General features: G+C 43.1%; 1 protein-coding gene across 18 annotated transcripts in view; it reads left to right on the top strand.

Annotated features, from left to right (window-relative positions):
* Positions 1–15,562, top strand: part of PTK2 (protein tyrosine kinase 2) — a 202,185-nt gene that overhangs the window by 35,651 nt on the left and 150,972 nt on the right. For 2 of the 18 annotated variants that reach the window (XM_074353162.1, XM_074353165.1), the window contains one exon: positions 2,302–2,393. The exons of 12 other annotated variants lie outside the window; for them this stretch is intronic. Coding sequence is in view for 3 of the 6 variants with exons in the window: in XM_074353172.1 (XP_074209273.1) it covers positions 7,169–7,268 (100 nt within the window). In the remaining 3 variants the exon portion in view is untranslated. Of the gene's footprint in view, positions 1–2,301; positions 2,394–2,481; positions 2,500–6,954; positions 7,269–15,562 lie in introns of those variants that run through there. 4 more of the 18 variants (XM_074353163.1, XM_074353172.1, XM_074353156.1 and 1 more) reach the window with 4 other exon arrangements.

Below are 15,562 nucleotides of genomic sequence, written 5' to 3'. Positions count from 1 at the left end.
ATTGTAGTATGTGGCAGGGTTTCCTTCCTCTCAAGGCTCAGTAGCATTCCACTGCAGGACACACATTTTATTTATCTCTTGAACCATCGATGGACACTTGGGTTGCTTCCACCTCTTGACTAGTGTTAATAATACTGCCATGAACAAAGGCGTGCAGATATCTCTTCAAGATCCTGCTTTCAGTTCTTTTGGATATGGAATTCCCCAACTAGATCATACGGTATTCCATTTTTTATTTTTTGAGGAACTTCTGTACCATTTTCTGAAGCAGTGGCACCATTTTACATCCCCATCAGTGGAACTCAGGGTTCCAGTTTCTCCACATCTTTGCCAGTGCTTGTTATTTTTGTTTTCTTAAAAAATAGTAATCATCCTGTTAGGTGTGAGATTGGTTTTAATAACATTTTTAATGGTAAAAAATTTTAGGTAGACTTGGAAAAGTGACTCCATAAATTTCTTGCTAAGTTGGAATAATATCTGTTGATGCCAATGTGACAAGACCAAAAGCAAGAAGAGGGAAACTGACAAAACCAACCACTAAGTAGCCATGCTTGAGAAAAAGACGAGCGATCTGTTTGTTTCTTACTGAGACCATGGCCAGAATAAGGACTGGGTCTGTGCTAGGTGTTTCTGGTATTTCTTGAAAACGGAGGGAAGAGTCAAATTGTAGGAGCAGTTTCCTTTTCCAGACCTCGGTGAGGCTAGCTTAAATGTGGATCGTTGCTGTCTGAGGCGCAGGCCGGAGGAGAGCCTCGCATTTGCCGCCAGGGGTCCTCCTGACACCGTGCTGACTGCTGCCCGGCGCCCGGGGCTGCTCCGCCCCCGCAGTAACTCGGGGAGGCGGTCCTTGAGACCAGCGCTGTTTGCTAGATAAGGTGAGTCATCCAGCTATGGGTACGTTGGATTTATAGGGTAAAGAGAACGTATGGTGATGAAATGATGCGTATGTGCCTGTTCAATAAAATAAAAGTTTCAAAGTTGATTTGAACAATGTTAACATTAAAACAAGTAACTACTTGATTGCCTTTTGATATTCGTGTCGTTTTGGTCAATATAAACAGCCCTCTATTTTATAACGTATCTAGTTAGGTTGAAAATTTCCGTGAGTCTCTCGTGCTGTCCTGTGTTTCTGTGCCTCTGCTGCGCACTGTATTTGAGAAACTAAAGCAGCATCTTACACGTTTCAGGAGCCTTTTTTTTTTTTCTCTTAAACTTCATGGCGAGTAACCACCAACAGTTTCTAAACCCAGAATTTAACACTGATCTTTGATATGGCAAAACAAGTAAGAAATGGCCATGAACTAGTGTCTGTGGAGATGCTGCAGTTCAGATTCTTGGGCCTTTTTAGAAGGCATTTTGCTTCTGTTTCATACACCTCAGTGCTGCTTAACCCAGTGCTCTGTTTCTCTGCTGGTGATTTCCGTGCACCCTCCCGGTGCCAGCCGCGTGTCCAGCACGCACTGCCAAGGCCCTTCTCTGAGTTTGTTCTGGGCGGGGTTGCTGACCCCGGGGCTGCTGCAGGGCATCGTGTGGGGAGGGGAGCAGCCTGTCTTCTCCTGTCCTTCCTGTGGTCATGCTTCTCCCCTTCGTTTCTTTGTCCCTGCAGTCCTCACCATGATGCAGTCATCCCCCAGAGGCCGAGTGGGCCTGCTCCCTGACTCTCTAGAAGGCCCTGCAGCCTCTGGAGGTGGGCGCCACTGTAGGTGGTGGTTGAAGGGGGAGGCCTGGCTGGCGTGCAGGTGCTGGTGCAGATCCCAGCCCTGCTGTTGACGCTTAGCTGAGATGACAGGTGTGTTGCTTAATTTCTCTGTTCCTCAGTTAGTTCACATCCACACGTGGAGTGTAGCGCCATCTACCTCATGGTGGTTGTAAGTGTTAATAGAGAAAATGGGTGTGAAGTGCCGCAGCAGGTGGGTGAGGAGCAGCCCACGGAGCCTGACTGTCTGGGTTTGATTTCCAGCTGTGCTGCCTGGAAGCTCTGTGACCTTGAACAAGTTGCTACCTCTCTGTGCTTGTTTCCTTATGTGTGCAATGGGGGTAATAGACTCCGTCTCATGGGAGTGACTTTTAATAACTAAATAAGTCAGTATTTTAAAAGCACTTAGAACCAGGCTCGCATGTAGTAAGCAGTAACCCGTGTCACCATCACCATCGTGTTTTCATTGTTGTCAGTGTTGCTGTTACATGTTTTGTGACTGGCACATAGTCACCGTTCAACAGGGGGCAAGTATTGTCATCGTCCTCGTTTTATAGGTGAACAAACTGAGGTTCAGGCTGGTGAAATGATTCTTTGTCTCACAGACAGAACTGGGGTTCCAGCACTGCGCCTTCCAGTGGCAGACTCAGCGCCTCCCTCAGCTCCCCCCGAGTCCCTGCAGAGTAACGGAAGGCAGGTATGGTAGCTGTTGTGAAACTTGGCCGGGAGAGCGAGCAACACCAGTGCTGTCACCTTCTGGACTGTGTGTGCTTTGAGACCTATTGTCTGTCTGTCTTCGGAAGGTGATTATATCCATTGTTACAGCTAAATTTCTTTAGTCCTTATCAAGTCATTTTTATTAATACTAAAATTTTCAGAAAAAGTTTTTTTTGTTTTTGTGGTTGAAATACTGAGACACAATGACAAAGAAATGATAATTCTGTGAGTCTTAATGGAAGTAAGCTTAGAACAGGATACCCAACTTATGGAAGTTAGGGAGGTACCTATGTGTTATAAAAGTGTTGATTTTATTTAAATTTGTAATTTTTGGTTATTGCAAACATAAAAAAGGTAAGAAGATAAATTTTGAATTGTGTGTGTATAATATGAATTATATCTTTCTGTTGTATTCCTCCTGCTGGCTGGTATAAAAGCATTTACCAGTGCTTTATTCTTCTAAGAAGCCCTGCCCTAAAGTTTTGGTATTAACTTAAGGCAAACAAATAAAACCACGCTAATTGTGTAAGAGCTGTGAAAGTCAGACTTGCAATTTTGTGAGCTGCTCTTGTAACATGTGTGAGCAGTTTGCTTGTGAACCATTGTTTCCCAGTAGCTTTCTTATTAAAGGCCAGGTTTCTGCAGGGAAGCCAGACTGGGCAAAATTGTACAGCATATGAAAGGTTCTTCTTAGTGATCTTGCTTTGAGCATTGTTTGTTAGCCTTCTAATGAGTTTGCTCTAATCTCACACTAGTTTCTTCTTTGCTCTACTAAAATCTGCAGTGGAAGTTCTGATCAGAATACCAGAGTACTGCAGTTGTGTGATGTATTTTTTATGTGGGTTGGAGAAGGGCATTCCACGTAGTTTTCCTAGAATTTACATCAGTTTTTCTTTTCCCATTCTTACACCTTTGAAAAAGCAAGGTTTTCAGCAAGTTTACTTCATTTATTCATTCAGTAAATCTTTTTAAAGCCGCTGTGTTGGGTTTTGGAGGTGAGGCAGTACCCAAGACCCAGGCCAGGGCACGCTGGCGTGAAGCTTAGTGTTGTGTCCTGATGTCTGGGACATCTGATGCCTTCTCTGGCTGTGGTTTTTAAAATAAAACAGAATTTCCCTCTGCAGTCTCATTATCTACTGGGGTAGAAAAGTGTGTGGAAAATGGCCTGTACATCTTACTAACCATTTTAGCAGTAAGACCCTGGAGACAAAGTGTGCAGTACAGAGTAAATTCCTTCCTGCCGTGGAGGTGCTGTGGGGAAGATGAAGCTGGGTGAAGGGCATGGGGTTTGCAGTTTTAGACGAGGTGGTCAGGAAAGGCCTCCTGGGCTGGGTGATCTGACCAAAGACTCAGAGGAGCAGGAGTGAGCCTGTGGCAATCTGCTGTAAGAGTGTCCCACTGGGAGGGACAGGCAGTGGAAAGCCCCTGAGGTCGTATGTGCCTGGTGGGCACAGAGCAGCCGGGAGGACATGTGGTTGGAGCTGGGAAAACCAGAAGGGGTGAGGAGGAGGGGCTGAGACGCAGGGTGTAGACGGAGGGGAGCACTGTGGTGCAGGGCCTTGCCGACCAAGCTCGGTGTGCGTTCCCCTCTTCTGGGGGGGCTGGAGAGGTCCGGTGAATGTTAGCAAAAGAGTAAAATGGTGCGAGTGGTATTTTGAAAGGGTCAGTTGCAGCTGCTGGGTTAAGAGGAGTGTAGGGCAGCAGGATGGAAACAGGGAGACCGGAGGAGGCCTGGGGCTGTAACCCGAGCACAAGACGGCAGTGGACAGGGAGCAGCAGGCGGGCCGGAGCACAGGGTCCAGGTGTATTTTCAAGGCAGGGGAATGGGTCTTGTTGATGGATTGCTTTGATGTAAGAGACACAGAGAGGAGTCAAGGGTGACTGAGGTTTGGGGTCTGAGCAAATAGTAATCTTTCTTGTAAATTTTAATTAAGAGTTTCCTTGTTAATTGGGACTTACCAGAGTTGCTTTTAACTATACTGATGCTATAAAGAGTTCGTTTTAAAAAATCACAGAATTTTTTAATGAGTGATAGCCTTTCCTTAGTATATAGGTTTTCATTAGTTAGAGGGTAAGGAATTGCTTATTTTTTTCATTTACGTTGCCATTAACTGTAGACTAGTCCTGTTCTTTTCAAGATGTTCCTGTATTGGGAATTTAAAAGCATATGGTGTTTTAATGTTTCGTGAAAAGGACATAGGAGCAGTGATATCATCAAACCAGCTAGGACACAGTCATCTGTCAGCTTTTTGGCCTGAGGCAGGTTGCTCTGCCTCTGAACTGGGGTCCTCTTCCTGCGGAGCAGGGAGGGCTTTGTTGGGATTGTGCTGAGGGTTAAACTCAGTTGTTTTGGCCCCGCAGCTGGGGCTCCTGCTCTCTTCTGTTGTCTGCAGCAGCACCTGCACCGGCTGCCCTTTCTCTTCAGGGGCCGCACTGGGTCTTAACTTTCCCAGAGCTGCTGCTTGTCAGGCAGGCATGGTTCCCATGTCCTGGGGAGGTTCATGCTTCTTTGTGTCCAGACATCTTTTAGACCCTCAGGACCTTGCACATCAAGAGGTGACATTCGGACTTGAAATAAAATACAGTTTAGCTTGGCAGGTGGAGCGAAAGCTGCCACCCACTGGTTACTTCATTTGAAGACTGGACCCTCCCCCTGATTCTCACTCATTCTCTCCCTCCTGAACCGCTCCCAGGCCCACCCCTCGTCCCTGCCTGCACGGCCCTGCCGCAGCCCCAGCTTCCACCACTGCCTGCCCGCACCTGTCCCTCTCTCTCCTGCCCAGCTGGGCCGTGGCATCTGTTCATTCCGGTTCAGAAACCCCTCTGGGGTGTGTGTGAAGACCCCTGGCTTCCCAGATGACAGGTGGGCTCAGTGACACTGTGCCTCTTCCTGGTCAGATGACTCAGTCTTTACTCATTTTTAGAAAATGTACTAGCACTGATTTTGCTTAGGGGATGTGAAAATTAGATGTGATGAGTATTTGATGTGTAGAATATTGTTGGTGACAAGTAAAAGTAGCTTTAATTTTTTCCTTTTGAGAATCATAGGTTCCAAGAGAGACTCACAGTTTGCCTGGGTTGTTTGCACAGCCTGTCAGTTGATGGTTCAGATGAAACCCCAAGCCGTTCTCCTGGGGCTGAACCGGATGCCAGGGCTGCCCACGCTGTGCTCTCCGGGGGGCAACAGGCCTTTGTGTCCTGGCTCTCCTCCGTGATGGGGAAGGCAGGGGGTTTTTCCTCTTTTCTGCTTGATCTGCTTGTTTCTTCTGTTCTTTTCCTAGCTTGCTTGCCTGTGTTTTCTGGAGCCCCTTTCTTCCCAGTGTTGCCTGAGGTCAGAGCTCTTGCTGGTGAATGATGTGTTTTCACTGGGGCATTTGAGAGGTCACTTGAGCTCTGCCTACTATTAGGAGCCCAGAGGTAAAGCCTGCAGACAAAGCGTCCTCAAGGGGGTGTTGGAAAGGAAACCCCTGCCCCAGGGCGTCACTGCACACTGGCCTGCCTCTTGTTCTCCTCGGCCTCTGTTCAGCTCTTGTTTTCAGAAGTTAGTGTTCAGTTAAGTAAAGTACTTGATTTTTTTATTAGCTTGTGGGATTTACTGCTAACAAAAAATCCCCCATATATTAGGAGGACTAAACTCTGTGGAGCTGAGCTGTGTACCACGTCTGCTCAGACAAAGGCTCCAGGAGCCTAGTTACTTATTATCTTACTGCTGAGATAGTAAGTGTGGAATGTGTTCAAATAGCTAACATTTTTAGATGACCTTGATTATCTCTCAGTTTGAATAGAGAAAGTAAGCGGCCTTGCATCTTTAAGAAAGTTGCCAGGACAGATTGTGGGAGTGTTTCCTGGCCTACTTCTTCAGTGTGAATTTACTGCTCACTTACATTTTGAAGCTAAGAAAAGGAATCATGCATCTTGGATCCCTCAGTGTTTCCTAAAGCTAATTTTGAAAGTATCTTGCAATCTCAAATTCTTGTTTTTATTTGTTTTCTAGATAGCTTTTATAAATTTATAAACTTAGTAAAGTATCCGTCTAGAAAAATATTCGAGTTCTTACGGTCATATTTTTTGCAGACTTCTTTTTAATGTTGATCAGGATTTTGTTTTCAAGATTTCTTATTTCATCAAGGTAATTATTTTAACTGCAAGGTCAGAATTAGGCTGGTAAAATGCCAAGAGTATGACTGTGAAAACAGAAGAGGTTTGAGGAGGCATCTACAGACATGATCTGGGTCAGACTTGATTTGCAGCTTACTCAATTTGAGAATCACCTGTCAGTTTTGTAAACAGAAGTCTGCCAGATGAATTGGACAGAAGGGTGAGATTAGCATATTAACGAGGTGCTGGCTACTCACTGCCTTTTCTCCTCCCTCCCTCTTTTCCCTCCCTCCCTCCCTCCCTCCCTCTCTCTCTCTCTCTCTCTCTCTCTCTCTCCTTCCCTGAATGAATCTAGGAACACAGACCTCTGGGGTCACATTACTTGCTGGTTTCATTCTGTTCAGTAGCTTAATCTGGCCAGGACGGTCTGTGTTGCAGATTGCAGAAGCATGAGAAGATTCTGTAGCTGAGAGGCATTCTTCACGCTGCTGGAAAATATTACAGAAGGAACACCTCCCAGATTTTGCTTCAAGCTCTGAAAAAAGGAGCACGCAGGGGAAGCTTAGTCTTGCTTGCAGATCGAAGCAAGTCCTGTGGGAGCCATGAACTGGGCCTTGGTGCGCGGACTCCTGGCTCAGTCTTTCTAGGACTGTGTTTATGTTGTTGGAAGTGGTGGGCCGAGAGGCCCTGAGACCGTCAGGTGCTGTCTGCATGGAGAGGAGTGGCTGTAGTCCCTTTCCAGTGTGTTGGGCTAAAGGTATAAGTAACTTAAGTCTGTTTGGTGTAAATTTTATTTAAATTCATGCTTTTGCCCTAAAATGGTGGGTAAAAGTTTTTCAGAGTTTATTTCAAAATATTTACAGTTAAATTTAAGGAAAATAGAAATTGATGTGGTATGGACTTGCTGCAATTGAGCATTTCAAATAGTAAATAAAATTGTTTTTATGGAAATGCATTTAAGTGAGTATTAAAGTTGTTTTTTATGCTTTGTCCTGGGTCTCTTAAAGTTTTATGTTTTGAGTTTTAATTAAGATGTCCATATGTGTTCTTCGATGTGAAAGTTTTTAAAGAATAAAGAGATTAATTTTAACTTGAACAGAACTGTAGGAAAAGGAGTATCATAGGATTCTGATTTCAGAACTTGGTTTCCTTGGCTCGCGGTAAAGACTGTGTTTAATTGGAAACTCCTTGTTATTGCCGGCGGGCTTATCACTGAGGGGCAGCAGTCGTGTGCATAAGTCGTTTTCCACTGTAATGCTGTGAGGGGTTTAGTTATATACAAATATAAACGTAAGTTATTAAGCATTTTGTTGTAACATTCAACGCAGTATTTGGGGAGCAAGTTTAGAAGTTAAAAATGCCATATAACTCACGCATGAATAAGACCAAAACAGGTAGGCTTCTTTGCTTAAAATAGTAGTGAATATTTAACCTGGTAGATTAAGTCCTTAATGAAGAATTTAATAAAGATATTTATTATTTTAAAAAATATACTTAAATATGTTACTGCACTTAGGAAAGATTTTTAAAAGGAAGAGTCTGCACTGGGTAAGGAGCTGCAGTGATACAAGTAAAGCTTCAGCTGATTAAACTTAGTGTTTAGGTTAAATACTTTAGTACCACTGGGACATTGATGTATTAACACAGAACTATGGTTTGGCCTTAAATTGAGGTCGTTTTCTATTAATTCTTTTCTAGGCTTTTAAACATTTCTGAAACATAATTGATGCTACCTGAAAGTACGTCATTTTATCACAAAACTAGGTGTTCAGAGTAAAGATTTTGCAGAGTTAATTCACTCTTGAATTTTAAAGGACGTTGGGTTTGGGAACTTTTTTAAATTGCAGTTTCTCACCTCAGGACTGTACAGGGTAATTAAGCGTGACCAGTAATGAGCGCTCAGAGCCAAAGAGTTCTATTCTTGTTAAAAATTTTGTTCTTTCCCTAGACTTGGTAGGATTCATTTTCGTAATGCCGCTTCCTTTGTGTGATAGGGGTGATAGCTTTCTGTTAGCAGTGACCCTTAAAAGTAAGGCTCTGATTCCACTCACAGAGTCTGGGCTAGATACACGGTCTGTGAATCCAGTAGCAGTGCTACTAGGGTTTAAAAATCAGTGACTTCAGAACTATGAACTTGGGAAGAGAGATTGTAGTGGTCCTGCTTGTCCCACAGCAGTTGATTGAAGCCACATATTTTTACATTATGTTTGCTGATTGGCAGAGCAAATAGGTAGAGACATTTCTAACAGAAACATCATTTTGGTGAAGGAAGGGTTGGGCATGAGAGCAGAAGCCACGGCTGCAGAGGAGGGAGGAGTAGGGTCAGAGTCATTGTCAAGGTCAGAATCAGTCTACCTGTAGGGCTGGAAGTGGCTGTCTCCTCAGGTGCCTGGTCTCGTTCTGGAGGGGATTCTTACAGCACTTGGGAGCTTGCCAGCCCTGTCCCACAGGGCTGAGTGCTGCCGTGAGGGCGGGGCTGGCCTCCGCCTTCGCTGCCCACCCTCTCACCCCAGGACAGGAGGGCAGGGAACCTTAGGTGTCTATCCTGCTTAATTTCTGCTGTGTGATAAAGACGAAGATGTTAGTGTAGAGGAATTGGCTGAATTGGTTATTTTCAAGTATAAAATTACTACTTTTAGATAAAGGCAAAGTAAAAAGCTCAAATCCAAAGAATATATATTCAAACCTCTGTTTGCAGTTAGACATTCTAAACCTCACATTTGCTTTTATCAGTCACATTAACCTCAAAAAACAGCCATGTCCCAATTTAGGAAGACATAAAATACTTATTAGAACAGGTTAAAAATAATAGAACAGACCTATATTCATATACTTTGAACCGAAACCTTTAAAGTATCCTTAAAACACTGGAGCCTTTCCTGTAGTAAAGTTTATTGTACTGATGAATTCAGTGTAAAGACTCTACCTTAGATGCCACCCACAGAAGATTGTATTTTAATATATTTAACAGGGCTTTGTTATAAATTATGCTCGAGTATATCATGATTTCCTAGGCTTAAAGATGGTTTTAATTTGGAATCAGTATAAATTTTAAAGTGCTGTGCTTGGTTGCAAGGCTACTGAGTGCAGAAAGCCCTCCTTGGAAAGTTCTTCGACTATATCAGCATGTGGATTATTTGTTTCATCTTTTTGAAAGACTGGGGAGGATTAAGAGGTGTCAGATTTGGTTGTTAGAAATGTGTCTTGTTGATTTTTTTTCCTGTATCTTTAGTGGTAGGTTGAGATGGAATATATATATTATTAATAGTTCATTTGTGTGATTCTGGATGCTGTGGTTGATGTCATGCTTTTTCTGTGTCAATATTTTAAACATCCATCCATCCAGATAGCTCTGCGTACAGCCCATTGTTTCTTCTGTGTCTCAGGCTTCAGTGGTCAGCCGCCTCTTTTTTTTTTTTTTTTAACTGAGTTATAGTCAGTTTACATTATTGTGTCAATTTCCAGTGTAGAGCACAATTTTTCAGTTACACATGAACATACATATATTCATTGTCTCATTCTTTTTCATTGTGAGCTACCACAAGATCCTGTATATATTTCCCTGTGCTATACAGTATAATCTTGTTTATCTATTCTACATATGCCTGTTAGTATCTACAAATTTCTAACTCCCAGTCTGTCCCTTCCCACCCCCATCCCCCCGGCAACCACAAGTTTGTATTCTATGTCTATGAGTCTGTTTCTGTTTTGTATTTATGTTGTTGTTTTTTTTTTTTTTTTTTTTTTTTTTTTAAGATTCCACATATGAGCGATCTCATATGGTTTTTTTCTTTCTTTTTCTGGCTTACTTCACTTAAAATGACGTTCTCCGGGGACATCCATGTTGCTGCAAATGGCGTTGTGTTGTCATTTTTATGGCTGAATAGTATTCCATTGTATAAATATACCACAACTTCTTTATCCAGTCATCTGTTGATGGACATTTAGGCTGTCTCCATGTCTTGGCTATTGTAAATAGTGCTGCTATGAACATTGGGGTGCAGTTGTCTTTTTGAAGTAGGATTCCTTCTGGATATATGCCCAGGAGTGGGATTCCTGGGTCCTATCGTAAGTCTATTCCTAGTCTTTTGAGGAATCTCCATACTGTTTTCCACAGTGGCTGCACCAAACTGCATTCCCACCAGCAGTGTAGGAGGGTTCCCTTTTGTCCACACCCTCTCCAGCATTTGTCATTTGTGGACTTTTGAATGATGGCCATTCTGACTGGTGTGAGGTGATACCTCACTGTAGTTTTGATTTGCATTTCTCTGATAATTAGTGATATTGAGCATTTTTTTCCCGTGCCTATTGATCATTTGTATGTCTTCCTTGGAGAATTGCTTGTTTAGGTTTTCTGCCCATTTTTGGATTGGTTTGTTTGCTTTTTTCTTACTAAGTCCTATGAGCTGCTTATATATTCTGGAGATCAGGCCTTTGTCGGTTTCATCTTTTGCAAAAATTTTCTCCTATTCTGTAGGTGGTGGTTTTGTTTTGCTTATGGTTTCCTTTGCTGTGCAGAAGCTTTTAAGTTTAATTAGGTCCCATTTGTTTATTCTTGCTTTTATTTCTATTGCTTGGGTAGACTGCCCTAGGAGAACATTTTTGAGATGTATGTGAGATAATGTTTTGCCTATGTTTTCTTCTTGAAGGTTTATTGTATCTTGTTTTATGTTTAAGTCTTTGATCCATTTTGAGTTTATTTTTGTGTATAGTGTAAGGGAGTGTTCTAGCTTCACTGATTTACATGCTGCTGTCCAGTTTTCCCAACACCATTTGCTAAAGAGACTGTCTTTATTCCATCTTAAGTTCTTGCCATCAGCCACCTCTTGATATTTAAATTTGTATTTTTCATAAGCATCTGATACCTGCCAGAGAGGAGCCTCTTCTGTGTAGCCCCTGAAATTGGTTCCTACCTAAATCCTCTGTCTTAATAAACGTGTTGAACCCCCATCCACTCCGTTGTTCATGCCACAGACCCAGGATGCCTCTTTGACACCTTCTTCATGTGTAAAGAATCCATCTTTTTATCCTGTTGATTCTGTCTCCCAAATATGTCTTGAATTCTTCCCCTTCCTTCCCTCTTTGTGGCGTCCAGTCCAGTCCATGTGACCCCCTCCCCTTTGGGCTGATGGAGTTGCTTCCTTTTGGTCTTCCTGTTTCCTCATTTGTTCATCCTTCACACAGCTGCCAGAGTGATTTTGTAAAAACATAAATTTAGTATTATTATTCTTAATACTCCCCAGTGGCTTCTCATTAGAACTGGAAGAAATTGCACATCCTTACCATGACCTACAAGGTTTCACCTGGTCAGGCTTCTCCCCACCGTCTCCAATTTGGGCCGCTGACCTCTTGTTCATTTTAACTTTTCAGCTCCTCGAACACCCGAAGCCCCTTCCTCTCGGGCCTCTCTGTCTGTGGTTGCCTCTTCCTGGAACCGTCTTCTCTCCCTTCTCTGCCTGGCTAATTCCTGCCTGCCTTTCAGGTCTCAGCTAACCCAGTTTCCCTCTGATGTTCCCCTCTGTGCCTGCTCTCCTGCTCTTGCACAGCATTTACTGTTACTGATCATGATATATTGTACTTGTTTGATTTCTGTCTTCTTTGCTAGATGGTAAACTTCACATAGTCAGGGATTATGTCAGGGTTTCTGTGGCTTGCAAGTAATTGGCACAGATGAATACTACCTTAATGAATGAATAAATTCTGTATGGTTATCCAATCCACATGCCATTAAAAATAGCTTAATGAGAGGAGTGAATTGGTCTTTGAAGCAGCATACGTGTCACCTTCCAGTTCTCAACAGATGGGTCTTGGTCAGGCTCCCAGGGTCTGATAGCTTCCCTGGGGGTTACCTCCCCCATCCTGCCATTCCGGTGGGATGATGGCCTCCCGGCCCGACAGCTTGAGCAGCTAGTTGACTTGTGGAGAGGCACTAAAAATGGATTTTTATGTAAATATATAAATATTTTATACTGTTCATGCAACTACCTAGATGTCTATAAATTTATAGCAAAAGAAATTAAACGCTTTCCTGAGGAGTGACTGAGTTTTCTGAGTGCACAGCCCAGGGCACAGCTCATGGTCCCTGAGGCAGAGCATGCCCTCAGTGAAGGCTCAGTTGGTCCAGGCCATTTCCCACCTGCTGGGCTGTGCCTCTTCCTGCCCCTTCACACTTGGGCTGCTTCTGCCTGGAACATTCCTTCTTCTCCACACATGAAGCTGTCAGGACTCTGTGTCTCACCTGGACCCCAGGGCTGGCCCTCACCTGTCTTTGTGCATCAGCTCTGCGCACCCCGTTGGACCTGGGAGCTCACTTGGCTTTGCTTGCTTGCCTGTCTCCTGTTGCCTGGTTGTAAACCTCTTGCCAGCCAGGTTCAGGTCTTAGTACTTTCTGAATCTATGTGGTGTGACATATTATCAGCACTCAGTAATTGTTGGCTAAAAAAGAAAACTAAATTGGTGGGGTTTGGGGCTTTTTTGATTCAGGCAGAGAGGATGGGGAGGCTACGTGCTGTCAGAGTTCTGCGTGCAAAGGTGCTGAGAGATGAAGATGTCTGGAGTGTTGAGGAAAACGTGCTTTTCCATTGATTGCAGTTTGAGTTGCATTAAAGCAACTGAGGAGGGATGAGGAGGGAAGGCTTGCTCTTCCACCCCGTGTCTTCAAGGGATAGGAGTGGAGCTTTTCTAGTCACTGCCCGCCCTCTCCCTGGCAGCTCACCACACAGCTTTGCACGCCTTGTCTGCCTCTGTCCCTCCCTGTCTGTTAGCCATGGGCGTCATCTGTCAGCTCTGTGAGCTCTTCTTCAGGTGATGGATGCTCTTCCTATATCACCTGGGACCTCTCTCTCCCGTCACTGCTCCCTCTAGTCCCCTGTGGACCTGCAGTGGGTCCAGGTCGCATTCCTTGCATATCTCCTCCTGGTGCTCATCCCTCTCCTTGCTCAACTTTTCACATCGTGGTGAATTAATTGTCAATAAATGCTCGTGCAGTATTTGCATCCCCTGCGTGTAGCAAGTATATTGAGTAAATGAGTTTATGATAAATAAAGAATATGAAAGTAAAAGGTGTCTCTGTCATTACAAAGAGGGAACGGAGGGAGGGGACAGTTAGGCGGCTCTTGAACAGACATAAGGAAAGCAGCCTGGCATGTGACCTGTGTGCAGGGTGCACCTGCTTCTGATGTCTCAGCCAGAGGAGCGCGGTGCACTCCCTTCCCACTCCTGTGTGGAATACTGCTGACTCAGCTCCCTCACCCACAAGCCCGGTACCCTGGGTATTCAGGTCTCTTTATCCTCAGATTCTTTCACTTGTCCTCATTGTATTTGAGCAAAAGGCTCCTCGCACTCTCCACGTGTGACCCTAGAGCTTTTAGTTGAACGTGGGGTATTTGCTCAAATACGCCCTTCTCAGCAGGGTAGGTAAAGTGTGTGCCCCAGTGTATCTATCATCTCCTGGTTTGTGCAGTAAGTTATGTGTGTACCCCTTGACCACCCTGTTGGAAATTGAACCATCCTCCTGCCCTCAGCGTCCTCCCCTCTCCTCTGCTCTCCCTTCCCCCACTCATCACCATCTCTCACACTGTACGCGGTTCACCTGTTTGGCTCGCTCTCCTGTGGTGCAGTGCACACCTGGGAGGCAGGTAACCGGTCTGTCCTGCTCACTGCTGTGTCCCAGTGCTGCGCACCTGGCAGACTCCTGTAGTGAGCAGAGGAGTTCGCCTTCGCCTTCGTGGATGACATCATCCTATCTGCCTGCAGCAACAGAGGGCTAAATCATTAGAAGCCAGCGAGGATAGTGGAGATTTTTGTGAAAGTTAAAAAATTTTTGAGTTCTTTCTGGTGCTTTAGTGGTTAGTAACACTGATTTTTTAAAATATTGTTCACAAATCTTTAATTCCAAATTTATCTGTAATTGTTTAAACTGTAAAGAATTCATTGTAAATTCAACAGTTTTCTGAATTTCATCACTCTATCAGTTTTCAGTTAAAGAAATCTAACATTAAAATAATTATCACTGAATATTTTTGTTTTGCATTTAAGTAATTATATAAATTTTGTAATGTTATTGACATGTAGCTCATATAACAGGCTTATGATTAGGTGTATATGTACTGTCTTTTTTAACTTAAATTATGTACATTTGTATTTTTGTACTTTTTTTCTGAAAAATTGTATGAAATGAGTCATATTTTAAGTATTTTATTGGAGTTTGTTGAAAAGAAACCAGTGGTAGTAAATTTTTCTTTGAGTAAAAAGATAATGAAACCTTGATTTATTATGTGGTTCATGTAGCTTTAGTTTGTTGGGGAATTTTTAAAATTTTTTTTTTTTTTGCCAGCTATCACAGTGTTCAGTTGAATTTGCAGGCTTATGGATAGAAAGTTTTACCAATTATAGCAGTTTTTGGAGTTTTTTTTTTTCTGTTTTGTTTTGATGGGGCTGTGTTGAAGCTATAGGTCGGCTTAGGAGAATGATCTGTGAACACAGTTGGGACTTATGTTGGTGTACCTATCCAATTACATAGGTCGTCTTTAGTATTTCTTAGCTATGTATAGTAGCTCTGAGTGTGGAGGTCTGGATGTTTTTTTGATGCTGTTGTAAAGAATTTTTTTTTTTTTTTTTTAAGTTTAATTTTCCAGTCCTTGGCCTACTGTGTAGAAATTGGTTATCTTGTTAGTTTATCTTGTGGTCTTCCTATAAATTCACTTACTAGTTCTGGTGGTCTATTTGAGCAAGTGGACAATCCAGAGAAACTGTGATCACGTAATCTGTAAATAAAAACTATCTTCCTCTCCAGTCTTGGTATCTTGTATGTATTTGTCCTACCTTTTTGCCTACCTCAATGTGGACCTTCATCCCAATATTAAGTAGAAATGGCCAGAAGTGATGCTTGTCCTGTTTTGACCTTAAGAAGAAAATATTCAGAGTTAGATATGACTTAGCTCTAGTTTTTGTCTTTTTTTTTGTTCTTAAGGTATTCTTTATCAAATCAAAAAGCTTTCCTTTTAATTCCTGGTTTTCTGAGGGTTTTTTTTTTTAAATCACTAAAGAGTG

This window comes from Camelus bactrianus, chromosome 25 (genome assembly GCF_048773025.1).
Source record: "Camelus bactrianus isolate YW-2024 breed Bactrian camel chromosome 25, ASM4877302v1, whole genome shotgun sequence".
In the NCBI taxonomy this organism is placed as follows: Eukaryota; Metazoa; Chordata; class Mammalia; order Artiodactyla; family Camelidae; genus Camelus; species Camelus bactrianus.
The sequence above is the reverse complement of the archived record's forward strand: the minus strand, read 5'-3'. Positions and strand labels throughout refer to the sequence as shown.